Source organism: Maylandia zebra, linkage group LG14 (assembly GCF_041146795.1).
Source record: "Maylandia zebra isolate NMK-2024a linkage group LG14, Mzebra_GT3a, whole genome shotgun sequence".
NCBI lineage: Eukaryota > Metazoa > Chordata > Actinopteri > Cichliformes > Cichlidae > Maylandia > Maylandia zebra.
The window spans coordinates 16,006,369-16,033,875 of NC_135180.1; the positions used below are offsets into that span (position 1 = coordinate 16,006,369).

The 27,507-nt window shown below is 41.4% G+C and overlaps 1 protein-coding gene across 4 annotated transcripts; it reads right to left on the reverse strand.

Annotated features, from left to right (window-relative positions):
- Nucleotides 1–8: 8 nt before the first annotated feature.
- On the reverse strand, nucleotides 9–27,465 carry LOC101475502 (clathrin heavy chain 1). Of its 4 annotated transcripts, XM_076892325.1 has the most exons (34): nucleotides 27,094–27,465; nucleotides 24,632–24,839; nucleotides 19,090–19,358; nucleotides 18,722–18,883; nucleotides 18,449–18,562; nucleotides 18,153–18,326; nucleotides 15,810–16,007; nucleotides 15,389–15,589; nucleotides 14,955–15,107; nucleotides 14,695–14,817; nucleotides 14,366–14,503; nucleotides 12,386–12,550; nucleotides 12,116–12,296; nucleotides 11,866–12,029; nucleotides 11,662–11,787; nucleotides 11,394–11,536; nucleotides 11,011–11,245; nucleotides 10,782–10,904; nucleotides 10,485–10,630; nucleotides 10,119–10,302; nucleotides 9,784–9,976; nucleotides 9,481–9,638; nucleotides 9,184–9,348; nucleotides 8,945–9,052; nucleotides 8,471–8,638; nucleotides 8,026–8,175; nucleotides 7,772–7,903; nucleotides 7,566–7,676; nucleotides 7,221–7,391; nucleotides 6,857–7,078; nucleotides 4,553–4,573; nucleotides 1,947–1,984; nucleotides 1,778–1,853; nucleotides 1,524–1,662 (listed from the first exon to the last, which is right to left on the reverse strand). In XM_076892325.1, the coding sequence occupies exons 1-33, from the start codon at nucleotides 27,133–27,135 to the stop codon at nucleotides 1,823–1,825; spliced, it is 4,917 nt and encodes a 1,638-aa protein (XP_076748440.1). In that variant the 5' UTR covers nucleotides 27,136–27,465; the 3' UTR covers nucleotides 1,524–1,662; nucleotides 1,778–1,822. The 4 variants fall into 4 exon arrangements, with proteins under 4 accessions (XP_004544038.1, XP_004544040.1, XP_076748440.1 ...); XM_004543981.5 differs by lacking the exon at nucleotides 1,947–1,984 and having other exon boundaries at nucleotides 9–1,662; XM_004543983.5 differs by lacking the exons at nucleotides 1,947–1,984; nucleotides 4,553–4,573 and having other exon boundaries at nucleotides 9–1,662; nucleotides 27,094–27,464.
- Nucleotides 27,466–27,507: the final 42 nt, after the last annotated feature.

Below are 27,507 nucleotides of genomic sequence, written 5' to 3' on the forward strand. Positions count from 1 at the left end.
AGACAGGGTACAATTTTTAGTTTTTATTTAGGCTAGTAGTTCCCTTTCAATTAAGTCATATTCTTCCACTTATCGATGACAGATCCCCTTTATTAATATGCATGACAACAGAAAGGAATTCAACTTATGTCAGGGTTAGGATGACACTTTACACACACAGCTTAAAGCATGTAAGGAAGTTAAGTACATCAAGGTAAGTAACAGGCTCTTATTTCAAACCATTCTTGACAGAGAACTGGATGTATGGAGACTTAGTAAATTTCTTCATCGTAACCATCTAAACACACAACCTACAGGAGTGTTTATGGAGCTAATCGAGCTGTCGTTAAAACACTAAACGTTCCACCAGCCTGTCTTCCTCTGCCTCTTTCTTTGTTCTTGCCACTAAGCATTAACAAAGGAGGTAACAAGACAGGGGAGGGGATGGACGACAGAGAGGTGGGGGTCTCCATCTAAAAGTTTTCAATTCTTCACATCTGTACACGCGAGGAGGAAAAAGAAAAAGAGGGGAAAAAAAAAAAAAAAAGTAACGGTGACCGAGGGGAACACCACAACACCTGGCATACACGGACCTCAGCACGAAAAGGGTTCAGAGTAAATACATACACGCGGTACGGTTAAGGGCCCTGGGGTTTAGTGGCCGTGGTCCCGTCCTTGCACATACACAGATACAGTCTCACACAAGCACTGTACACAGCACAAGAGGTCACCTTAATACATGGAGCTAATGAGGGAGCGCTAATATCTAGATGGGTGGAGTGAAGAAGCTCAGTACAGGCTGAGAGAGAGGGGGGTTAAAATTCTTATTCAGACCTTTAGGTCACACACACACACACACACACACACACACTCCCAGTCACACAGTGACATACGTCTGTATGCATTTATAACTCCATAAAGCTACACGCCTGTGCAGAATATACTATCATTACTTAGTGTTGCTAGCTATAGCCACTGAAATGGCAATATATGTTCAATATTATATGTAACCTTTTTTCCTCAGAATATACAATGATGAAATGCATTATACAGACAAACGAGACAATGTAAGCTGTCCACATGTTCAGTACATCAAAAGTAAGAGCTCTTCTACATTAATTTCTTCATGAGTGCAAAATCCAATGCTCCTCCACCTACTTCAAAGGCTCATTGCTGAGCTTGAGCAAGTCCACTTCTCCATAAACCAATAAAAAATTTTGACATTAACAAAAAAACCCCCAAAAAAACCACACAAAAATATCTTAATAAGTAGTCATAAATATGGAATGTGGAAAAAAACAAACGTGTGGTCCAATTTCTTTCAAACAATACAAATAAAAGTCCTTCGATGCAGTTAAGTGTTTTCTCTTGGAACAGGACGACAGAATAAAAAAATAGTGCCAGAAACGAGAGTGGGCTGTTGCTTGCTTGTGGCCCCTGTTGTGAGTAGAAGACCATGGGAAGCTGGTGAGGAACACAAAGGAGGGAGAACAGATGGAAGGAAGGTGTTGGGTTGAGTTGTGGGTGGGGGAGGATGTGGGTAGTTGGGTGTTCACATGCCGTAACCGAAGGTGGTCTGTGGCGGCTGGCCGTAGTTGGGTGCTGCTGTGTAGCCGTAGCCGTAGGGCTGCTGAGGAGGCACGGGCACGTTGGGCCCTGCTGTGAGCATAAGCTGGGGTGTGCCTGCAAGACAACGCCAAGATGAGTACTTAAAAACACCACAGCTGCGATCAAACTATTAAATCTATTCTCAAAAGGCACTACGGTGATCCAGTTTTGAACATGAGGCCTTTTTTACCGTAAACAATGGGTTGAGACTCTGTAGCCTGCTCTTCCTGTTTCCTCAGAGACTCGGAGGCTTCGAGTTTGTCCACCTGTGGGGGCACACGACGACAGCGGATGTGTCACACTTCAGTTAAAGTGAAGACGACGGGGCTCTTGAAGAGCAAGGGTTTGTAAAAACTGACCTCTGGGTTATTTCACTGGCTGACGGATGGGACCATTCCTGACAGGCGAAGACGATTACAGTCCAGATTTAAATAAAAACAGGCTGCGGGAAGCAGGCCTCGCTAAGGAGCCTAAGAGGAATAACTACAACTACAGAGCTACTGGCTACTCTACCTTATGGACATCCACTTACTGTGAAACGAATTAGGGAGTAAGGAGGGGAGACAAAGACAAACAGCTACTGGGTAATAATGGTCCCACCATCCAGCCACCCAAAAACATCTACTCTAACATGTTGAACAAGTGTGAGTATGTAGAGAACCCACCCTGCACCAGTGCAAACACCCTCACATCAGGCTTTTCTTCCAGAACACTACAACTACGCAATTTCAACCATCTTACTGTCACATTTTACCTTTAACTTAACCTCATTCTTTTTAAAAAAAAATCACTGTCGTATACTAACCAACCTGCTTGGATCTGTCGTCATCTTTGTTTCCTAGCTTAGCATCCAGTGTGTTCTGAAAACACAAATGCCAATCCACACCAGTAAGAACTTGGTGTTTCCAAGATTTAATACTTTTACAGGCGAAAGTGGCCATTATATACAGGCAAAATTAAATAAATGTAAAATAAGGTCAAATAAAATGAAAAGGTAAATATATATAGATTGATAACCCCTTGCTTCCTCCTTCCAATCATGCAATGAAGTGTTTTAATTCCTTTTTTGTTTTTTTACTACTCACCTGACCTTTACCAGAAAAGAGGTGTGATTGGATGAAGCCCCCCAGACTTTTCAGGCTTTAAACTACATTTTCTAAAGCCTGAAAATCAGACGTTCACTTTTGTCACTTTAATATTGTAGCTAACATGCTACATATCGTATCTCTAACTCCCCGCATGGGTGTAAACAGCTCTGTAAAACATGTAAAAGCCTTGAGATAAACTTTCTCAAACTTCCCATTATTTCTTCTTTGGTGTTTTAGCCTCAGCTCAGAAGCAGACAATGACAGTCGAAAGGACAAAAGATACAGTTGAAACAATTCAGAGAATTAAGCAGCCAGCGGGAAGCTTCAGATATTACCCTCAGTGCTCTCGGCTACGCCAGCGTGCATTGCAGTTGAGATAAGATAACTTAAACAAAAAGGGGGGTTGGATTCTCTCACGGTGGTTTTGGGTTCAGTTCTCTACATACTGTCTGGTTTACGAGTGAAAAAGAAAAACATCAGTCGATCTAGTTAAGAGGCCGTTTTAAGAAAAGTGTGCCGATTTATTAGAGACATGCTGAAGCAGCAGTTTAGTCATTTATTTCTTGAGGAGTGCATGAGAGAAAGACAGAGAAGCAGAGAGCCAAAGTGGAGGGAGCGTGAACGACAGGGTGGAGGGGATGGTACTGTACAGCCAGTTCAACGTTTCCAAGAAGCAGGCACAGCCAACAACATGTCTCTTAGCCTGGCCTGAGTGCAGCTGATGCTACCAAGGGAGGAGGAGGGAAATGCATGCTGGTCGTTTTCTACAAGTTCTGATTTTTTTCTCCCCAGTGGATACACCCGGACTACAGATTTTATTCCCTGACCCACAAAAGCAATTTGTCGCTTGAAGAGAGCTCACTTTGCAAGAATACTCAAAGAAACAGAGAAAAATACACCCTCTAAAAATGCATGTAACAGGCTAACATTTATGGTTTCTAATGCCAGTATTGTAACTATAGCACTGAAATAAGTACAGGCAGACAGAAAACAACAGAAAAGAAATACTTTGTTAAAATGGAGCCTCTGTGGCTCCTCTAATGCTAATATTACACTCAGCTGCAGTCTATGCTAATGCACCACTGTTTAAACAGAACAATATCCTCCCACTATTTGATTAAAACCAAAAAAAGGCAAACCTAGAACATCGACAGTATAAACACATCTGCTTCCTGAAATAAACTTGTTAGCAGTAGAGCGCAGCTGAGCAGAGGTACGAGACAGTAAAACATGAATTAATCTACAAATCTCAGAAAAAGGACCTGACCCACAGCAGGTGAGGGGAGGCTAAGCAGAGTGGCACTGTTCACCCACGGCCGAGGAGAGCTGATAAGCATGCTGGCTTCAGTCGAGGGCTCGGTTGCACGTCTGACACAAATATGTGAAAGGGCTTTCTCTAAGAGGCAGACTTACAAAGACCAACTGAGAGACTCTGAAGCTGCTTTCAGCTGCGGCAGGTGGCCGTTACCGTTGCACTGCTATAACAGATCTTCAAAAAAATGACTGTGGAAGTGTCATAAAGTCTCAGGAGCTGAATCAGCAATTAATCTGAGTTTAGCTGTCAGCTACGTGTCCAATTCACCAATCAGTTCTGTGATTCCTGGCCTGAGGCAAAACTCAAGCTGTCACGGACACACCAGCAAGCCGATCAGGGCTCTTGATGGGCGTGAAGAGCCCCGCTCTGGAGTCTCGTGGGTTGGTAGGTGGTCTAGTGGAGATGTGGAATTTACAGTCAGAAGCAGCAGAGAGTGACATGGGAGAGGGGACGGGAGGGGAGGGAACATGCAGTTTGTACTAGTTTTACTGCTCCAAACTACAGGCTACAGGACAGGGGACAGGGTCAAAAAGAATGATTAGAAAATGGATTGGACTTTCACCTTTTCCTTTATCGCATCAACCTGGAAAGGAAATTCAGAGAGGCAACTTAGGGAGGAAAAAACAAATGGGAGTCTCCCAAAATAGAAAGTGACAGAGAGAAAGAGAGAGAGAGAGCAAACAGAGGACTTGTCACTTAAAGAAGAAATATAAAAATCCTACGAGTGATGCGGGTAATTAATGCCACTTTTGATACAAATGCACACTTGAGATCAAACCTGCTACCGTGAACTTGCGCCTCACTTTTTAGACTAGTATAAACAACATGGCTCCTCTATGTCGCTAAAAAAGACCCAGATATACACAATCCCTTCATTTAACGTGACACAATCACTTTGTTTCTTGAACAGCTTAAATAACAGACTGAAGTATTTTGAATTTATCATCAAAAACTGGAACATAAATGTGTAAATGCTTCACTCGGGTTTGCGCGCTGTTATGAAAGAATCAGGTGTTTCTCTTTCGTGTGGGCTTTGCTTGCCATGTAACAGAGATAAATGGCGTAATGAGTCACACAGCAGTTATGAATCTCCTCCGTAACACATTTGTATGGAAAAGCAGCTTGAATAGATGGAAACCCAAATGAAAAAAGGAAAACACCAGTGATGACACATGGTGACTGACAGATGCAAAGCACGATGAACATGAATGAAGGAAAGAACTGGCAGTACTGGGAGGTGGGGGCTTTAACTGTGCAATACTGTTGAGAGTCCAACAGTATTTGCAAACACATTTTAGCTGCTGCTACTGTTTCTTGTAACAGATGGATGGAAATCCTGGGCACTGATCAGAAAAAAGGTTTCTTAAGATTTTTCTTAGTCTTCCAAAGATGGCTGAAGGGACGATGGGACTAATTTAAGTCTTTAAATCTAACAGCAGAAGAAACATCTCTGCATGTCCTTATACAGTTGTGGTCAGAGGTTTGGACACACACAAACACTCACCATGGCCATGAATGTCATGGTTACTTTGGGCTTATAATGTTCTTTTTCTAGGGTGGAATGATTGTACAGCATACATCTTTAATGATTTTAAAAGACAAGGGTCTGGTGCACAAGTTTGAATTTATTTATGATCTTCTGCTATTTAGACAGAATCAAAAATGCACATAAATCTGATCCACAGTATCTTTTAACTTGACAAGACTTATTAACTTCTCATTAGTGATCAGAATTGACTACAACTGGTTGTTTCTCTTTACCAGCATGAAAAGGATTTGTTTGACAGCACTCACTGGAAGACCCAAGCTGTCACCCTCAGATGAGAGGAAATGGGTTAGGATGTTCAGGAACAACCCAGGAACCACCATGAGGCTTAAGCCTGTCATGAGCTGGAAACTGCTGGAACACCAGTAACACTTGTTACTGTGAAGTAAGTTTAACATCACCATGGACAGAGAGTGCTGACCAAAAAAGAAGTCCCTGCTCCAAAATAAACACCTTCAAGTGGAGTAATTTACAGCCTACCACATGAACAAGACAAATGCTTTCGTTGGAGAAGTAAAGGTGAGGGTTTTAAACATAAGTACCAGCTGTCAACCATGGTGGTGGCGGCATCATGCTCTGGGGCTGTTTTGATGCCAGTAGTACTGGTACATTGCACAACGTGTATGGAATAATGTAGGAGGAGGATTATCTCCAAGTTCTTCAACTTCATCTTAAATCAGCTACACATTTGAAACTTGGACAGAATTACACGTTCTAACAGGAAAATGATCCTAAAAATACATCAGAACTGTTTTTGGAATGAATAAAGCAGACTTAAAATACATTTCTAGAATAGCCTTTCCAAAGCCCCGACCTCAATCCTATTTATAATTTGTGGAATACACATAAAAGCCAACTAATTTAAATGAATTCTTCCAATTCTGTTAAGAAGAGTGGTCAAATATCCAGCCAGAATTATAATGAAAGCTTATTGATGGCTACCAAAAGCATCTGGTCGATGCTTGCTAAGGGACATTTAACTAAATATAAGTGGGGATCTATGTATATATGGTACCCTGTATTTACCTTTGTGTCTGTGTGGATTAGAGAAAATATAAAATAAATTCAAACGTATGCAGCCAATTCTTGTTTTTAAAAATATTAAAGATGTATGCTGTACAATCATTTAACCCTGGAAAGCGAACGCCTCAAAGAAATCACTTAGCTGCAATGACATTCATACCCATGATGAGTGTATCTAAACTTTTGACCTTACAATTATAAATTGGGTTTGTAACATGAGATGCTTTTCTCTCTTTAGAGGCCATATCATAAAGTCATTTACTTTGTCCTAATCCTCATTACCTCTGGCCAACCCACCTTAGTGAGATATTCCCTCATGACCTGGATGAAGTACGGCATGGAGAAGTCCATGATGTTGTGTCGCCAGGCAGTCTCCAGTACTACGTCGGGCCGCAGCAGGTCGTAGCAGGTGAATAGGCAGGCAGCAAAACACTCTTTCTTGTCTTCCTTCAAGAACCAAGCCAGGAGCTCTTCTGCCAGCTCAGTGTCTTTGGACTCTGATGCGTACTGCATGGCATCCTGCAGGGAAAAAAAAGCCAGGTCAACAAACTGACACACCTAATCGTTTGTTTCCACGCTCAAATGTAAATTTTATATTTACATTGCTTTTAGGAATGTACTTTTCTTCTGCAACTCATTTGTTAATTTTGTACCCACGCACCTTGTAGAGCTTGTCCTTCTTGCAGAGCTCGACACTCTGTTTCCAGCGGTTGTTGCCTTTAAAAAGATAGGCTGCGATCCTCCTGAATTCAATCAGCTCGTGCTTCTCCAGGCTCTGGGCGAGCGAGATGTTGTCGAAGTTGTCGTAAGCGTCGATGGAAGTGCGCAGCGCCTGAGTAACACGAGAAACAATTGTGAGATTAGGCTGAGAAAGCAAGATGCGGAACAACTGCAACGTTTTAAATGTGTGCTTGCTGGAATTAACAATAACAAAGAGTTTCTCTTGTAATCAAACATCAGAGCACAGCACATGTTATAAGACCCAACTGACAAAATGAAACCATACCGCATAGTCTTCTTCATTGATGAAGAGGTTGTTAAGTGCTTCATTCACCGACTTGTTGTTGTGATTCTGGACAGACCTTAGGTAAGGCTTAACCAGAGGCAGCTGTTTCACCTGAACAGACAGAAATGTTTATCAGTTTTCAGTCTGGCAAAAGTCTTGATCTTTTGATTTGAACCAAAGAAACAGTCAAAGAAAATCATACTGACCTTGCTGAAGAAGTTGACAGCACGTGTGTGATCCAGTCTTGGAGAGAGGACAATAAGGAGGTCATTCAGCAGCAGTGGTTTAAACTCGAGATAAAACTGGACGGCCTTGTAGTACAGCTCAACGTTAGCCACCTATGACAAACATAATGAAGTTAAACAAGTTTTTTGGAAAAAAAAGGGCAGCTCTGTGCTGTATTCCTGTCAAGAGAAGTAATTGTTAGCACTACCATATGCTTTTAAATTATGTTTTGCACCTTAGTGACAATGTCTTTGAACTGGCTTTCCTTCCAGGCATCAGCTGGGTGATTCATCATAGTGATGATGGCATTGTCATATTCCTCATACTTGTCATAGAGGAACACAAGTTCTCCCCAGAGGTGGGCCTGCTCAGCTGCCCTGAGAACCTGACACACAAACAGACATCAAGTCAAATTTAACAATTTAACAATTGAAAACGAATGCGGGTTTATAGACGTTACTGAAGATGTCAAAGTTGTAGTTGCTGTTCCTCTGAGGAGTTTATTTACTTTACTTCTTTTTAAATCCTAATTCTTTAGATATAGTTTTGTTAAAATGTTTAAAACAATCACATTATACTGAACTGCAGTCGCAGTCGGTGTATTGTGATGCATTTCGTCAGATTCCTGCCAAAATCTGCTTGGCTGTAAAGCTCATACTAAATCCGTTTCTCACACCCACCTTTGGAATGTTAACACGGGACCAGAAGAGCTCCAGGTGTTCCCTCATCTTCTGGGGTTTGAATTTGGAGTAGAGGATAGCCAGCTCAGTGAACATGCCCATGTGAGCACGCTCCAACCCAAGGGCAGCCTCTAGCATGGTGATCAGCTCCTCGAAGTAACCACGGTCCTGGAGGATACAGACAGACTTAGTGACACAACTATAACCCTTAATCTCGCTCCCCTACACAATCTGGGAAGTTATTTTGAGGCCCTTGAACCATCATAAACAAAACTCAAGTCTGTAGATACAGTGCGCTGAGGCGCAGGAAAACAATATACCATCTGTAAGCTGGAGAAAACTGGAAACCCTGCTATCCTCAGGCTTATATGACTGTTGACTGTTATTTATGCCAGATTAGTGATAGTATACATGCTCACCTACTTATCATTCATTGAAAGACCATGGTGTTTGGCCAACAGGTACCCCACATACCTGGTAGTAGTTGATGAGCTCCTCCAGTTCATCAGCGTGGACAACAATATGCAGGCCACACATCTGGGCAAGACGGAACTCCTTCCCATCTACACAAGCAAAACACACCTGACAGAGCAGAGGAAAAAACAAAAAACAGCTGTTAAAATTAGTCAGTCGAGTGAGTTTGTGTTTTGAACATAAGGCTTGAACTTGATCTCACTCTTTATACTTTCAAAAATGAAACTGATCTCCTTCACCTCCTTCCAGGTACGGGTGCTGTTAGCCTTGCGGGCTCCGTCCACAGCTGCCTGGTATTCTCCCAGGTGAACCAGAGTTGAGGCCAGACGGCCAAAGTTTGACACATTATTGTAAAGCAGTTTGGCTGCCTCGTACATCTTGTCGTCATAGCATCGATCACCCACCTAATGGAAGATGAACAAATTAAGTTAGACCAGCGAAGCAGCTGTAATTGTAAACACAGGGTAAAGAATTAACTGGGAACTGCTGTATGTACAACTGCGTGTGTGTGTGTGTGTGTGTGTGTCAGGACCTACTTGCTGAATGTGAGCATTATTGGGTCCGTTGATGAACTCTTCCAGCTCGGCCAAGCGGTTGGTCTTGGCCAGGGCGAAGATCAACTCTGTCTCAACATATGACTCGCGGGCTTTCTTTCGAGCCATCTGCAGGAACTTCACCAGGTCCTCCCAGTTTCCTGCACACAAAAATTAACTACCATAAGCACCTATCTACTGCATATTTAACATTAGGCCATTTAAGTATCTTGATTAAATAAAACAATAAGGTAAGTGATAAAGATCTTAGATCTTAGTTTTAAAAACTGAAAGAGATCATCTTACCGCTTTGGGCTGCAGCTTGTCCCACCTCCATGTAGGCCGAGGGATCATCAGCCTTAATGTAAGAGTCGATGGCTTCTTTCACCAAGCCCTTCTGAAGCTGCGCCTTTGCCAGCTGACTCCAAACTGGGGGCTCATTGCAGCGCTCAGCGAATTCATAAGCTCTGTCCAGGTTGCCGATGTGTTCGATCAGGACCTGGACAGCAGCAAACATTCAGATCGCTGAATATCAAAATGACCGGCAAAACTCTGAGGGCTGTTAGCACGCTCTGAATTAAGACAAAAACAAGGTGTTTAAAAACTTTAAACAAGTTGTAGTTAATAACGAAAGCGCGCACCTGCACAGCAGAAGTGTTGACATCAAATTTTCTAAATATAGCAAAGGCCTCCTCAAACAGCTCATTGCTGATGGCAATGTTTGCAATGTCTGGGGCGTCGTAGTTGTCCAGACGGTTAATGTACTCCATGACGCGTGTCCGATCAGCTTTAATGGCAGTCAGAATGAGGAGATTCTGAAGGTTTCTGAAATCAACAAGATACAAGCTTTTCACTAAATGCATTATTGAATATATCGAATGCTTTGCAAGCTCAATGTTCGTCAACTGGAACAACAACTATGAGCAGGGGACTCAGTGATGTCTAAATCTTGGATATGAAGGGTTAAATAAAAGAAGAACAACATTAAATACAGGTAAGACTCTTACCTGTGTTCACTAAAGACAGAATTATCCAGCACAATCTTTTCCAGAAGCTCGATGAGCTCGTTAGGAAGGTCGGCGGTCATGAAGGCCTTGACTGTGACAGACACCTCCTCTGGATCCTGGGTCTCTGATAAGGCTGTCTGGACGACCTGCAGCAGAGACCGACGACAAACATGACGCATAACAGCTGATGATTGGTTTACACTATGCAAGCTAACGAAGCGTTACAGCCTGGGAACTTTTAACAATACACTAGTTTAAGTGGCATGATTTAGTATCAGAGATAGTAAAAAGTCACACCTGGTCAATGAGTGGTCTTCTGTAATGGTTGGTCTCCAACAGCACACTTGCCCACAGCTCTGGGTTCTTGCGGCGTACAAGGTAGCGGGACAGACTCTTGAACAGTGAGTTCTCATTGCACACCTGAAGCAGAACGAAAATATTTGAAATAAAAGGCCAATAAAAACCTCGTATTACTAATGACCCGGAATTTCGCCTTCCAGTTAAAATGATTTGTTTTTAAACTCACGTGAATGAGTTCTTGGTCACACTGTCCTCTTTCATAAGCCACGCAAGCCAGGTGGGGGTCTCTCTTTTCACAGTACTTGCCCACCACGCGGCTATCATAGTAGGGGTTCTCCCTCAAGAAACGCTCGGGGTTGTTGTTGCTGTCGATGTAGATCTTGGCCAAGGCGTTGTGGGTTGCAGGCTCCTCACAGCCTTCATGAATACGAGCCTCCAACCAAGGCAGCAACAACTTCAAGCTGGAGAAGGAGGCACAGTAAATGTGTCACAAGCTTTGACAGAATATCATGAAGGGAAAGGACCAGTTTAACACACAGGTCGAGTTAGACCGCCGAGCGAGCGATTCCTCTTTTGCGGTGCACTTTTAACAGTTCTTTTGGTTCTCACCGATTTCTTTTCTCCACTTCAGCGACCAGTTCATCTGTGGAGAACTGTCCTCTCACCACCATGATCAGGTTCTTAATTACATCTTCGGCACAGTCCACATCCAATAATCCACCAATGACTACTGGCAGACGGCTCGGGTTCACCTGGAATAAATGACAACAGAATTATGACACGTTTCCATCAAGGTAAAAACAAATGCACAACCACAGAGGTAGACCAATACCGAGAGAGAATAAATGAGTAAAAGGATGGAGTTTTATTAATGTACCTTCTGTACATAGATCTCTATGTATTTCTGTAGGCTGTTGCGGTACAGGTACAGGACCAGATCGTGGACGAAATCAAAGCGGTCACACACGATGATCAATGGCAGCTGGTCGGTAAGCTTGGCTTCCTGGAAAAAACACAATAAAATGTTGACAGACAGAAAAATCACAGGTTTATTTTGCAGATAACCGTTTTCTGCACGGACCTTGAGGAAGTTCTTCACACGTTCGGGGTCGTAGCAATTGCTTTCTCTGCAGATTCTCTCCACCTCTTTGATTTGGCCTGTTTTGCACGCAGCCTGAATGTATTTGAAGTGAACTTCAGGATCCTGGCTGAAGTTCACAATTGAGCCCAAGAAATAGAACAAACCTTCAAAGCAAAAAAACTCAGAATTAGCAAAAGTAGTAAAACAAAAGATACGTTGGGTTTTGTTTTTTTGCACCTTCCCCACTAACCCTCAAAGCTCTTGAATGACTCAAACAGTTCAGTGAGGGATTGAGTAGTGAGCTGCTCGTGGTACTTGGAGGCGACCTGCACGCAGATCTGCAGGTTCTGCCGGATGTTGGCAGATAACATGGCCCTCAGACACTCCAAGGAATCCTCCACAGACAGGGAGCCAAAGAAATTCACCAACCACTGAAGAGATAAATAGAAAATCATCAGCGACACAAAGACAATCACTGCAAACCACAACAGCAATTTTATATTCTCGATCTGTGTCGTACCTCTGGGTTGAGAAGGTGTGTATGCACCACTGCTCGTTTAATATCATACAAGTCAGTGTAATGCTCCAGCGCTCTCTGCAGGAGGCCTGCTTTCTCACACAGTTGGGCCACGTGAGCGCGATCATAGTGGGTGAACATCTGGTTACCCAGAATGGCATCTGCAACCTGCAACAAATGGCACACAGACAGGCCCTGTCACACACAGACACTCAAATCCAAACATGTCTGTAAACAGCAAAAGATTTGATCTGTTGTGAAAGAAGTTGGGGAAAGAAAGCTAGAGCGCCGTTTTAGTTTAGGTGAGACCTACTGGTCACTGGTAAATGAAATAATCTGGCCTGTCTGGACCTGATGTACAGTGGGGCAAAAAAGTATTTAGTCAGCGACCGATTGTGCAAGTTCCCCCACTTAAAATGATGACAGAGGTCAGTAATTTGCACCAGAGGTACACTTCAACTGTGAGAGACAGAATGTGAAAAAAAAAATCCATGAATCCACATGGTAGGATTTGTAAAGAATTTATTCGTAAATTAGGGTGGAAAATAAGTATTTGGTCACCTCAAACAAGGAAAATCTCTGGCTCTCACAGACCTGTAACGTCTTCTGTAAGAAGCTTTTCTGTCCCCCACTCGTTACCTGTATGAATGGCACCTGTTTGAACTCATCATCTGTATAAAAGACACCTGTCCACAGCCTCAAACAGTCAGACTCCAAACTCCGCCATGGCCAAGACCAAAGAGCTTTCGAAGGACACCAGGAAAAGTATTGTAGACCTGCACCAGACTGGGAAGAGTGAATCTACAATAGGCAAGCAGCTTGGTGTGAAAAAATCAACTGTGGGAGCAATCATCAGAAAATGGAAGACATACAAGACCACTGATAATCTCCCTCGATCTGGGGCTCCACGCAAGATCTCATCCCGTGGGGTCAAAATGATCATGAGAACGGTGAGCAAAGATCCCAGAACCACACGGGGGGACCTGGTGAATGACCTGCAGAGAGCTGGGACCAAAGTAACAAAGGTCACCATCAGTAACACACGACAACGGCAGGGAATCAAATCCCGCAGTGCCAGACGTGTTCCGCTGCTGAAGCCAGTGCATGTCCAGGCCCGTCTGAAGTTTGCCAGAGAGCACATGGATGATACAGCAGAGGATTGGGAGAATGTCATGTGGTCAGATGAAACCAAAGTAGAACTTTTTGGTATAAACTCAACTCGTCGTGTTTGGAGGAAGAAGAATACTGAGTTGCATCCCAAGAACACCATACCTACTGTGAAGCATGGGGGTGGAAACATCATGCTATGGGGCTGTTTTTCTGCCAAGGGGACAGGACGACTGATCCGTGTTAAGGACAGAATGAATGGGGCCATGTATCGTGAGATTTTGAGCCAAAACCTCCTTCCATCAGTGAGAACTTTGAAGATGAAACGAGGCTGGGTCTTCCAACATGACAATGATCCAAAACACACCGCCCGGGCAACAAAGGAGTGGCTCCGTAAGAAGCATTTGAAAGTCCTGGAGTGGCCTAGCCAGTCTCCAGACCTCAACCCCATAGAAAATCTGTGGCGGGAGTTGAAAGTCTGTGTTACTCGGCGACAGCCCCAAAACATCACTGCTCTCGAGAAGATCTGCATGGAGGAATGGGCCAAAATACCAGCTACTGTGTGTGCAAACCTGGTAAAGACCTATAGTAAACGTTTGACCTCTGTTATTGCCAACAAAGGTTATGTTACAAAGTATTGAGTTGTATTTTTGTTATTGACCAAATACTTATTTTCCACCCTGATTTACGAATAAATTCTTTACAAATCCTACCATGTGGATTCATGGATTTGTTTTTCACATTCTGTCTCTCACAGTTGAAGTGTACCTCTGGTGCAAATTACTGACCTCTGTCATCATTTTAGGTGGGGGAACTTGCACAATCGGTGGCTGACTAAATACTTTTTTGCCCCACTGTATCTACATGTTCATGTACCTGTGGTGCATGGACCAAATTCATTTCCAGCAGGCGCGTCTGCAGTGGTCCCTCCATGGGTCTGTTGTTCTTCAGGGCATCTAGTAGGAAGGACGTGCACTGCTGGATCAGGTTGTACTCCATGAATACGTCAACAATCTGGAAAATTAAATAACAGAGAAACCGCAAAAGTTAAACTCTCAAAATCTTGGTTGTGTTGCTACACATCGCAGAGGTGTGGGATATTTTTGCAATCATGTGCTCAGCTACAACTGTGAGAATAACTACGATTCAGATCATAGTCATAGTATCTTTTAGCCACGTTACCCCCCAAAAATCTTTATTTTTACCTGTGTAATGTCAGCCAGTGGCTCTTCATCCTGAACCAGCATCTGAGAGAACTGAAGACCTTGCTCTGGACTGATCCGCATTACGTTCCTTAGCAAAAAGATCCAGTCTGGAGTGTAGCCAACCTACAAGGATGACAGACATGTAAGGATGTATGAGATGCTCCCCATCTGTGATGTAGGTGTATTAAAAAACAAAACAAAACACTGTGAACCATATTACAGCCCAAGATATTTTATTTACCAAGTCAGTCATCACTAACCTTCTTGGCATAGAGAACAATCTTCTGGAATTGGCCAGTCTCTGCAAAGCACTGAATGACCTTATTGGGAACATTGGCTCTGAGGTAGACGCTGAGGGCGAGAGTTGGATCTACAGACTTCACCAAGTCTCCGAGCTCCTCAGAACATTCCAGCTGTAAACACAAACAGAAGGGTTAGAAACTATAACAGTGATCTGCCATGGTACAGTGGAAAAAACAAAAACAAAAAAAGGGAATCTGGGTTTCACTGGCCTACGTGATCTTCTGCTTTATACTAAATGATTTATGTGATTCAGTGAGTCAGAGTAGCACTCTGATTTTACATGGTCTCAGTTTTTTTTTTTACTCTATGATATGATAGATGAACTTGAGATATAAATATTTAAACTTAAGATAAAGACTGTCCACTTTAAAACCAACCACTAAACACATACCTTATCCTCTTTTAGCCATTTCTCCAGTAGCTGCTTTCGGCCCTGCTGAAGGACAGGCCTGCAGAGCTCCAGAGACTCAAACTTATTAAGTTGGCCTTGATCCAGCAAGATGCCAAAGTACTGAAGCAAGGGAGACGTCTGGCCTGGTTGGGCGGGAACACTTTGGAACCTACGGATGGTGTCTGGTGTTCGCAGAATACCCTGGAGAGGTAGGATGGAAACTTCTTAGCCCATTGAAAATACAAAAAGGTAAAATACGGGAAAAAGGAATAAAAGCAGCGCGCGGGCTGTACTCCCTTTAAACAATTTTGGAAGCATTATCTAAACTTGTTTTTACAAATTTTCTTTGGTTTTCATAGTTATATAAGCTACTGAAATCTTAGACTCACAGTCTCAGTGCACAGAAGCACAATGGCAGTACCTTGGGTGCATTCGCTGCCACCTTTGCAGCCTCTGAGTAATTTCCTGCTGCAAAAAGGGTGTTGAACTTGCGAGCAAACAGCTCCTCAGCACCAGCGAGGTTGTTGCGGACAGCCATTCGGAGTGCAAGGTCTGGATTCTGGAGCACATTGGTGATGTATGGAATGATGTTTTCCTCCTCCACGCATACAGACAACACCTGGAAAATCAAATGTGCACATAAACGCATGTGTAATTGGTAACACCTAACTGCCTTTACAGTTAGTTAGAAGCTGTTCATACTTTTTAAACAGCTGTTGTCTTTGCTAGCTATTTAACACTGATATTTGTGCTGTGGCGTATGCTAGCTGTACTGGTGGTAATTGCCCGCCTGACAGAATTAGAACTGAACCGCGACAAAACACATTCACTGTGACTTTTAAAGGCGTTTAAATGTCACTGACTGTCACCAATGACAGGGGACCTGTATCCACTGCACTGTTCTTGCTATTTTAATCACATGATGCAAAAATGTATACAAAGACAACAATTATTCATTCACAATCAGTTCTCTCTCATTTAGGGAAAACACCACAGCACTCAATAGTTTGTAAAGTCTTAACTATCTCTAAAACTAATAATGACACACTTACAAAATTAAGCTGGCACATAACATGATGGGAAATTTATGGTTATCATTGACTTGGTTTCCCTGGGGCTTTTCCCGTGTTGTAGTTGTGTCTTATTTTGAAAGAAATATTTACTCGTTACCATAGCGACCAGAGAGCATTAAAAGGCAGAGAGGAGGACGTTACTCTCAATGTTGTTGGTGCATTTCAGGAGTACGCTGCTAATAAAGTTACACAATTACACAGTAAATTCGCATTTATTATTATATTTACAAGATACCACAGTTGTTGTCTTGGTCGTATCATTTTATTTTGTTGTTTATCCGCGACACCTTAAAGGCCGGTCCGTGAAAATATTGTCTGACATTAAACCGGTCCGTGGCGCAAAAAAGATTGGGGACCGCTGAATTATAACAACAATCATCTTTAGGTGATTGTTGTTGTGATTTGCGTTATATAAATAAAACTAAGTTGAAATTCATCTTCTTCAACTTTCAGTGCAGCAGGGCTCAGGGAGCTAGGTGAGGCTGAGATGACGTATTACTCTGGCCTAACAGGTGTTATTCCTGGTGACAGATTAACTGTAACATGCCACATGTTGACTTTGTTTTTAAAACACCGGGAACCAAAAGTGCCATTATATTTAAGCTAAAAGCATAACAGGCAGTGTTATTTATGTTTCGTTTTCCTTTCATTAGGATCACATTAAACTGTCTTTATATTCTGTACACTCCTGAAAGACTAATGAACCTATATAAAAGATTCACATCATACATTCAAAAGAATCTAAATAATAAATACTATGATGCTGCAAAACTGGCAGAATATTTTTTTTAAAAAGTTCTTGGTTCATGTCAAACTGTATCCAGCTACAACACCTTCCAACAAAAGTCCACCAAAATGTAAATGCAGTTTGGTGTACAGTGATATAAAGACACAAAAAGAGACAGGCACATATTCGACACAAAATTGAGAATAACTGCTGGCAAACCTGGGTTTGAAATTAAGTTCACTGTAAAAATCTGAGTTAAAAGAACTGCATTATGAGACCTGCACTTGTCACGTTTCTGAATTACATGCAGGGATTACCACAAGCTGTCGTGTACAGTGTTACACACACAGTTGCACATGAAATGTGTGTGCGTGCGTGTAGCACACTGGCCTGTGTACAGCAGACCCGCAGGTGAGAGCCAAGAGCAATAACAGGATTAGACTGCGTAGTCTGCCTGGCCAAGCTGAGGCCACCTGCTGTTAGTGTCACATGCTGCCTGACACTGAAGATGCTGCCACTGCCTGATATTTTCAGAGATTTCCTCAGTCAAGGTCACACCCAAGGCTCCACGCTGACATACCAGGGCCAACACACCACAGGGAAAGTAGTCCACTACACATGTGTGCAGACTGGTTTAAAAATATACATCAGGTTTGGAAAATATCTTTAAGCAATTTTCAAAAACAATATGTAGTCACAAATATTAAAATAAAATTGGAATCTGATAAGAAATATATTAATTTTATCTGTCACATATTTAAAACATCTACCAAAAACATTATTCAACTCATTTTGCATCCAAAATTAAACACAGTTTAACCTGTTCACTTGCACAAAGGCCCAGATGAAATATCTATACTAAGCTTGGCTCTGTGCTCCACTGGAAATTAATAAGCGGCTCATTCATCATTGCATTCTAGACTTGCTACTGCAAAATATACTCCACAAGTGTACATTTGAGTACCTGTCCTTTCCTGTTGACTCCAATGATTCCAGCAGTAGGTTCATGGGGGGCAGTGACAAAAATGGTCTCTCCGCTGATCCTGTTCATGTAGATACAGGTTCCAGTTTCCAAGTCATATAGGTGGATGTAGCCATATTTGGTGATGAGAAAGACTACATCTTGCTTGGAACTGATCTAGATGTACAGAAAGGGGAAGGGAGATATAACATGTATAGATAGGAGGACTCTTTAGCAGGATACCAAACTAAATACTAAATAAACAAAGCCTCAGATTAAAGAAGAGGGAGGTTTTGTACCTGCATGGCCACAGGGAAGTCATTCTGGGCTTCTGGAGGAAAGAAAACATCCACAGCTTTCTTTGGAAACGGCTGGTTCCCAGTTGGTGGAGTCCCCACTTCAATAATATGGAGCTAGGGGAGAAAAAAGTAATGAAAACAAAAAGAAGACAAAGCAAGACCCCAAATGCCTTTTTCTAATCAGTATTAATTTCCACTAAAATTACTTCATCCCGATCTTTTTATTTTGCAGCTACGAGGCTTTGAGCTTCTCTTAATAAGTATAAATCTTACTTTTCCTCCCGCCTGTCCCCGCACGGCAAAGCAGAACAGAGTCGATTCCTCGGTGTTGCCTTCCATCTTGAACTGTGCAAATCCAGCAGCATGTCCTTCAATAGGCTGAGAAACCTTTCTGTCCACCGAGTACAACTGCATGGCTCCAACGACACGGTTTTGCTGAGGAGGAGAGAACGCCCACAAATCAGACTAAAGTCTGTGATGGGGTTTTTTCTGCTATAAATTCTGCTATATCATAAACTTACCCTGCAATGACTAATACAAATGTGATGCATTTCACACACACTGACATCATTTTAATATTTTGTCTGAAATATTATTTTGATTGTAATATTACGAAGCTAAAGCAAACTGTGTTAATTCACCTGTGCAGAAATGCCAATGAGCAGCAACCACTTCTGTTTGGCATCAGTGCGGTAGTTGATGATCTGGCAGCCTGCCAGGCTGGAGTGACGGTCAAATACTTTGATTGGCTGAGAGTCACCCTCCATGCTCCAATGGTAGACCGCGTTGTCTGTGACCAGGGCGACAGTGTTGAGGGAGATCCACTTCCAGAAGGTCACGTCATCCGTCATCGTGTGAGCCTTCATCTTGCTCTTCATCTCAATGTTAAAGATCTGCAGGGTCTTTGCAGCTGAAAATATTTAGAGCTGAGGTTAACACGTTAGCCGTGCTGGGACGCTGCTAGCCCACCCCCTCCAAAATTTTTAGATTGTAACATTTAAAACGAGGAAGAAAGAAAGAAAACTTGAATCGGTCTACTGACTAAAGCTACGGCACACAACCCACAGCAGAGTTTGGGAGGAAATCAATTGGGCATACCTCTTCCAATTGCGGGGGAAATGCAGGTAATCGGGGAGGGTTTTGGTTTTTTTTGGTTTTTGTGTGTGTAACACCGACAGACCATACAAAAAGCCAGTACCAGTGTCAACAAAAAAGGGGCAAGACCAACAAAAGGGCAACCACTTAAAATGTTGGATCTGCATTCAGTAACATCTGATGCAATAAACTGTTATGTGTTCAGCTGCGTCTAACTATGCAACCCTCTTGTGATAATATAAAATCATTCACCAATTAATTACTCTTCTTTTTATTAGAGAAACTCAGACTGTGCTTAGCACTGCATCAAAGAAATACAGCTCCCACATTCATTTCAGTGAGGTCGGCACAGCAAGAGGTAGCCAAGATTGCAAAGAAACTAAATGAGGTGTGCCACACTGTTGGCTAAATATCCATAGAAACAAACAGATTCATTTGCAGTGGCAATGGAGGATTGGAATAACCCAATCCCTTATCATAAAAAGCTTTAAACTCACAGATCTATCAGTCAGATTGGTCTTCTTCCAATTAGACTAGAACCAGTGTATAGGTCTGTATGTTGCTTAATATCTGTTGGCAAGAAAACTGATACCCAAATTTTTCATTCTATTCCCTTGAAACTGGTACTGACCCCCAAATTTCATTATCAGTTACTCTTATTAGCATTCTGATGCAGTTGCAGGTGGTTGCATTTTTCAATGCAGTACTGGAGCTTGATTGGAAATAGCACCAATTAGTGCTGGGCGATATGACGATATATATCGTGTGGACGATAGAAAAGTGTCTATCATGCCATTTTGTCTTCTATCCTTTCTAACCTAATTTTATAAATTATTACATAAAATATATCATTAACCCTTTAAAACCGGAGCAGGCACACTCCTTTTGCCTAACTATTTTTAAATCCCTGTAGAACTGGAAACACGTAAGCTAGCGCAATAATTGTTCTTGCATATGAAACCGGAGTTGTACTTACATCTTATGCCATTAGCTTGTCCTAGGTCACGGTTTCCTTCCACATATAGCTTTGCAAAAATTGCATAAAAAGCATTTGCAGCAACAAAAACATAATATTCCAGAAACAGGCTTTGCCGATCCGATCAGTTGTTCATAACACTTCCTACATTGGAATACGTCAGCGCGAACTATCGCGTGTCAGCACCTGCCCGAAACCGGACGTGACATCATTTCGCGGAAATGTAGTTCTTTACCTTCAGGGCCTTATAAGCCTTTGCTGGTGTTTTTAAAAGTCATGTTTGACTTTATGCTTTTCTGTATTGTTTCTGGGATGCTTAGATCTCAAATTACACCGTTGTAAATAGTTTATTTTGATGCACATGCTGTTTTTTTTTTTGCAAATTTGCATTATAATATTTTTCATTTTTCCTGAAGTATATAAAAATGTGTGTATCTCAAAAATAAAACTATGAAGACACTAAAAATAAATTTCTCGTGGTTGGAAACTATTTTGTGCAACTTTTTTGTATTTACAGTTTTAAAGGAATAAGCCTCTTAAATTTCTCTAACTAGAAATATATGTAAAAAAAACCACAAACGATTTTAAATTTTTTTTGTAGTTTATTGCGCTTTTTTGCAATTTATGTAGTTACTATGGACTTAATGCATACATATTATTACAATTTGGGTTATAACGGTTGTATTGATGTATAGCAACTTGAAATTCTCCCACAAATGGCACTACAGCATTTAAAAATATAAAAATAAGCTCTGGCGGACTTGGTTCTATGGTAGGTCTTAAAGGGTTAAATAGCCTGTGGCAAATAAATTTGTGTCGTCTTCTCACTATACATGCTCTTAACTTTATGCAAGAAAAAATAAAGTATAAAAATTGATATTTTTCACAAAGAAACTCTTGTGGTTTTGCGACATGGTGCTGCTTTGCGTGCACCCGGATTTGCAACATGCTTTACGGTAACTCAAAACCATGGACGTGCGACAGGTTGCAGTTTCATGCCTGGACATGCAACAGGCAGAGACAGCTACACAGGCAGCCCAAGAAGAAGCACTTTTACCGAAAAGAGCGGGTACGTCTGTGATTTGGTTACATTTTGGGTTCAACAGCACCAACATGGAGCAGAAGATGCCCATTTGCAAGCTATGCTATAAAACTATTCCTGCACTCAGTGGCAACACAACAAATCTCTTCTATCACCTACAGAAGGTCCACGAAAAATAATACTCAAGAATGCAGAAAATCCGAGCTAAACCAAGTTGTGGAACGATGGGAGCAATTTGGGAAAATTGCTGTATCTTCAGCTATACTACCTGAAGATACAGCAGTCTTTCGCACAAGGCATGCCGTATGAAAAAACTTCCCAGCGCCATAAACAAATCACAGGAGCCATCTCACGTTACATTTATAAAGGCATCGCCTCTGTTTATGTAGTTGAGAAGGACAGCTTTCGTGACCTCGTCAAAGTTCTTGATCTGAGTTACGTTATGCCCGGTCGTAAGCACTTCAGTAAAGTCGAGTTGCCTTGCTTATATGATGCATGCCGGGCCAAAGTAGAGAAGGATGTTTGCAGTGTCGTGCATTATGCCTTGACAACTGACATATGGACGAGCAAAGATACGCACCCCAACATGAGTGTAACCATCCATTTCATTAACAAAGACTGGACCCTTTGCGCTCGCTGTTTACAGACTGCGTACTCTATAGATGACCACAGGTCAGGTGGTATATCGTGATATTTATCGTTATCGTGATATAAAATAATTCATATCGTGATAAATATTTTTTCCATATCGCCCAGCACTAGCACAAATACTATGGTGTCTTTGCTTCTCAGATGGCTCAACAGTGACCTTTCATGCAGTTTTGGTTCAGTATTTCAATTCTTCATCAATATTTCAATCCAAACCAGATCAGTTAGGAACTACTGCCTACCTACTAGTATGACATGGTCCACAGTGCATGCTCGAAATGACCTGTGTTGAGCTTTCCACCCACACAACCTACTAAAGAAATCAAACTCCTGTCATGTTGTCATAGGTCTTAGGGGATTCAAGCTGAAATTTAATCCCAAAATAAGGGATGTGGTTTGGGTCTGAATGCAGATTAGTAAGACCACAAAGCACAAAAACAGATGAGATGATGAGAAGGATGCTGGACAGATGCACTCACAGCCATTCTGTTCATTTCCTCCAGTTCAGTCGCACTGGAGGAAAGACACTTCAATTCTTATAGGTATAAGCTCTAGTCTCAATCTGGCCCAAACCAAATAAACCACGTTTCACTGGTAACAAAGTGCATGACTGACAGTATAGTGGCATTTCTGAACAGTTTTTGGTAATACTGTGGGTATAGTGCACAATAAAATAAACTGCCTGCATAACTACAATGCAAGATATAAAGTGCAAAATTATTAGTCTAGAATATATAAAATATAAATGTGTGCCCAAACCCTAAATAATTAACACATGTATATGACTAATCCTCTGGTATAATAAAAATTACAATTAGTCGCTATTTAAAACAGAGTAACACCACACACTGAAAGTGTGAAAACGTGAACAGTTATTGAAAACCTGTCATGAATGTCAGTATCTGCAAGGTGACAATGAGGTAATGAGCATTTGATGTTAATATCTGCGTTATCCCAGAGGCAAGCCAGTCAAAATTGCACCTGCACACTGAGCAGCACATTTTTGTGATATGAGGCTGGCATCACAGCCCAGTTGTTTTAAGCATTCTCTGTTTTTCCTACACTCACCAAAAAAACAAAAGAAAACCCTTAAGCCTGAAGCCTGACCTTAAAATGGGAAAATCTCATTAACCATTCTGTTATCCTTTTGTGATTGCCACGGTATCCTTTTTGACAGTTTCACATTTTTAATACGACCATATCATTTTGTTTTCTGCATGTTTTTTCCCCTTTTACTACACACACGTTCCACTTTATTACGAACTATTTTCCAAGGCATCTCAATTTTTCCAGATAATCACCTGACTTTCCGTATATTACGGTGACTGTCAGTCACAGAAAATCTTCATTTAGTTTAGACAACTTTCTGACTCAGATGTTCAGCAGCTATGTGGATGCCTTCAGGTTGTGAATGACAGTTTAAAAATAACTCAGGAACTGTATTACTGAAGGCTTTTATTGTTGCTGTGTAATGAAGACGTAGACAGATTTACATGTGTTTTCACCACAATGTCAGTGCATTAATTCGACTATATGACCAACACAGGCACACACTCTGGTTATCAAATAATAACAAAATATGGGGAGGATAACGTCTAATTTATTACTTTTCCAATGCAAATGTATAACCCATAGGTTTTTATATTTTTTAAATTTGTCATCAACTCCAGTACAGTACGAAAATAAGGTACAGTGTTTAGAAATGGTCAACTGTGATATAAAATATATTTCCGGTGTAGCTAATGGAAAAAACACGTGAACACAGAAAACAAAAGGAAAAAAAAAAAAAAAAGAAGATATGGTCCTTTAAGCTACTGTCTTAATTTTGTTGTGCTCGCCTACTGTTATTACTGTAAATCCAGACATTCGTTTAAATTACTTTCATTACTGTGCAAACATTTCAAGACAGTGCATACAGGATCACTCTGACAACTCATGATACATAAAATTCAACTCACCGTCTGCAAACATAAGAAAGCAGTAAGAAATGAAAAAGAGCAAAAACAAGCAAAATAGACAAAGGATTCATGACAGCATGACAATTTGCTAGTGCTACTGCTTCGTGAACTAAAACAGCAAATTCTAAATGTAGCACAATTACATTTCTACGTACACACACACTATTTAGCTACTAGTCGTTTTCAACAAACAGAAATGGGGTGATCTACATATGAACATCAAAATGAAAAGCAGACTGTGATGGCTACATAACTGACAACACAGTATTTTTTTTTTTTTTTTTTTTTTTTTTTTTTTTAAACACAAATGGACCAGTGTACTTTTTACAAAAACAAAACAAATATCAAGATAGCAAGGTACAAACCAATTTTAGCTGCTTAATTTTTAAGTCCATGTGCTTTGAAATCCTAGCACACTTACTACGTGATAAAAGCGCAACAGTGGATTTAAGATGGGGGCTTACCTTTAAGGGCAATAACTTTGCTAGCAGGGTTCATGATGGCGCTGTCGGCAGAGATGGGGCGACGGATGGGGTTGTTGGGATCAGCCAAATCAATGATGACAACCTGAGCTTGTTCACCAACCTTCTCTCGTACACAGATGAACTTGTCAGACTCCATTGTAAGCGTGCTAAATCCAATGTTGGCTGGGTTGATCCCCAAGTTCTGGAGCTGGCGATGAAGAGAAGACCTGTTTTAATGGCAGCCATTGGCACACAGTACAATATCGAAGACAAAATTTCCTTTGGCAGGATTTTTCCTTAACCAAAAAGGTTCTGAACTTTCATCAAAGCAATATCACCAATATGTGCTACTCAATCATAAAATGTATTTTTCCAATGTCCAGAAATAACAAAATTGTACAGACCTCTGTTAAAGAAGCTAACACATATTACTATGATTATATAGTAGCTAACAGGGCTTCCTAACACAAAGGCCCACTCTAAGGCCCAGTTTGTTTACTTATATCAGCAAATATGATCATATCTACTAACAGCGGTCATCTATGTTTATGCTGGATACATTTCAAAGACACTTTGATAAAATACTCAACATTTATGACAAAGCGGTTGGTAATATTCTAGAGTTTGATATTATGTATGCAGATGATCTTGTGGTCATAGTGCTAGTAGTGCTGATCTCCAGCAGCTCATACACATATGTTCTGCCAATGCTGTAGAAAATAACATTACATGCAATCCCCGTAAGTGACCTGTAATGATTTGCAGAACTGAGGAGGACAAAGATTTCCAGAGTTGAAACTTGATAACAATCTTACTGTCGGTAGTAAGGTCGAATATCTTGCTCATCTTATTACAGATCAAATGACAGGTAATGATAATATCTGTAGGAAATGTTGACTGATGTATTCACAAGTTAATTTCCTCTTATGCAAATGTATGTACAAAGGAAAGGAAAGTGAGTTCACGAAAACCTAATGTAGCTTTAAAAAGATGCTATGATGTTATTATTGAAGAGACAGACAACTCAAGCAAGGTGTTTATAATTACTCGTTTCAGTAGATTGAAAGCTTTATTAAAAATATTGTGAATTAATTTATCTGCAGGCTCAATGCTTCTGAGAATGTGGGCTTAACACACTGATAACATGGAACTGTACGTTATCTGTCTTTATTGTTCAGACACTGGTATAGTTATGGGAAGTTGAATTTAGTTTTTAATCTCTTTGTGTTTTTTGATATGCTTTGTTTATATGAAATACGTATCTGAGATAAACAAAGACTGAAGAATTTTTTTTTTTTTAATTAAAAAAAACAACAAAAAAAACCAAAAACAAATTATGCAACCCAGTATCACAGCAAAACGTGTAACAGACATGTTGGTCTACCATGTTCATTTCACGCATTGCCCGTCCAAAACGTGAAATGGACACGCATGCAGAAATTGCATTACCAGCAGGGGGAGATAATAATATTGTAGTAATGCAACATACTACACAGAGCAAATTGTTTGTTTATATATATTTTTTGGCCCAGAAATGCATAGCTGGTGCATCTCCAGTACATTCTTCACTGTAAAAAGCCAATGATGTCAAGTATGCTTATTTCAATTGTGCCTTTAGTTAACAAAAAATACCTGAAGCTTGGCAAAAGGTCATCCAAGGGTCACAGTATAAACAAAATCTCCACAGGGGTTCAAGCTTTGATTTATGGTTGGGAACCTTGGGTATATCCAATACAGCCAGAAGCTGGGATGTACCAGATGACTGACTGATATGAATGTGGACAGCAGAACAAAATCGTATTCTTTTGGCAGACTGAATGGACCACCTGGTTCACTTCAGATAACGCGATGAATGGGTTACATTTCAGTCAGAAAAACCCTAAAGAATAACCCGACTCTCCCTTCAGCAGTAAAAAATGGCCTGTCGTGACATAACGTTTCTCTATGACGTGAAGCAGCTCTGAGTCTAGTCAGACTGCAACTGACCACGGTTTCACGGCTCATAACTTAAATGGGCACATGACAATAACAAAGCATGCTTTAAACAGCTATACTATGCGTTCATGTTATGCAGGTCAGCGATTGGAATGTTTCGCCTCACAAGGTCCAAACGTTAATTCGATATTGAAATAACGCTGAACAGACCAAAACGTGGCCGTGCATCAGTCATACGCTACAACCCAATAAATAGTCACTCAAGGTCAGAAAAGGTGATTGTCGTTAACTAGTTTCGCCTCCTGGCCGCGAGTGACAGCATCAGTACAATGAATGAGGAGCTAGCATGAGAGGCTAGTTATTAGCTGCTGGCTAAACGGGGGATGGGAGGTCATTCATTTGCTGCGGTTATTGACGTTTAACGCTAGCTGAACTAGAAAGCTGTCAAAACGACCGTTAAGCCGGAAAATGAAGGGATCAAAGAGAATGTAAGGAAACGATATAGCTACTAGATTCGACCACTTTACCTGCAGGTGCTCCTGGAAGCGGATAGGCAGGATTTGAGCCATGGTTGTTTCCTTGAGCTTCTCCGGAGTCCTGAAATTCTGGTCGTACAGCTAGCTAGGCAGCAGCAGCACCGCGCTAGCTACGACCTCCTCACTGAATGTGTAGGTCGGAGCCAGTCGGTGAAAACGATAGCACTGTTTTAAAATAGGCAAGATGCTGTGGGTAATCGTGTTTCCGAAGTGAGATATCAGTGGAAAAATGTTAAATATGCCCCCCCCTTCTGTGTATGCTTTCTGCACTGCATCGATGGATAGCAGTGGCTATGGCTGATCTTCTGTCCAAAATCCGCAATGGCGGCGGAAACGGCTCACAGCCTTCCCAGTCCGGAAGCATCTAGGGATCCCTGGAAGGGCACTGGCTCTGGCCCTGAACGT

Bases quoted from the DNA above. Each gene is read 5' to 3' on its own strand.
- LOC101475502 (XM_004543981.5), bottom strand. From the start codon at position 27,135: ATGGCTCAAATCCTGCCTATCCGCTTCCAGGAGCACCTGCAG. The intron at 11,788-11,865 runs GTCCGTGCAGAA...TGTTTTTTCCAG, and splicing joins GTGTGAAGAACTTCCTCAAG to GAAGCCAAGCTTACCGACCA. The intron at 1,854-4,552 runs GTGAAAGTCCAA...GTGCCCCCACAG, and splicing joins TTGATGCGATAAAGGAAAAG to GTGGACAAACTCGAAGCCTC.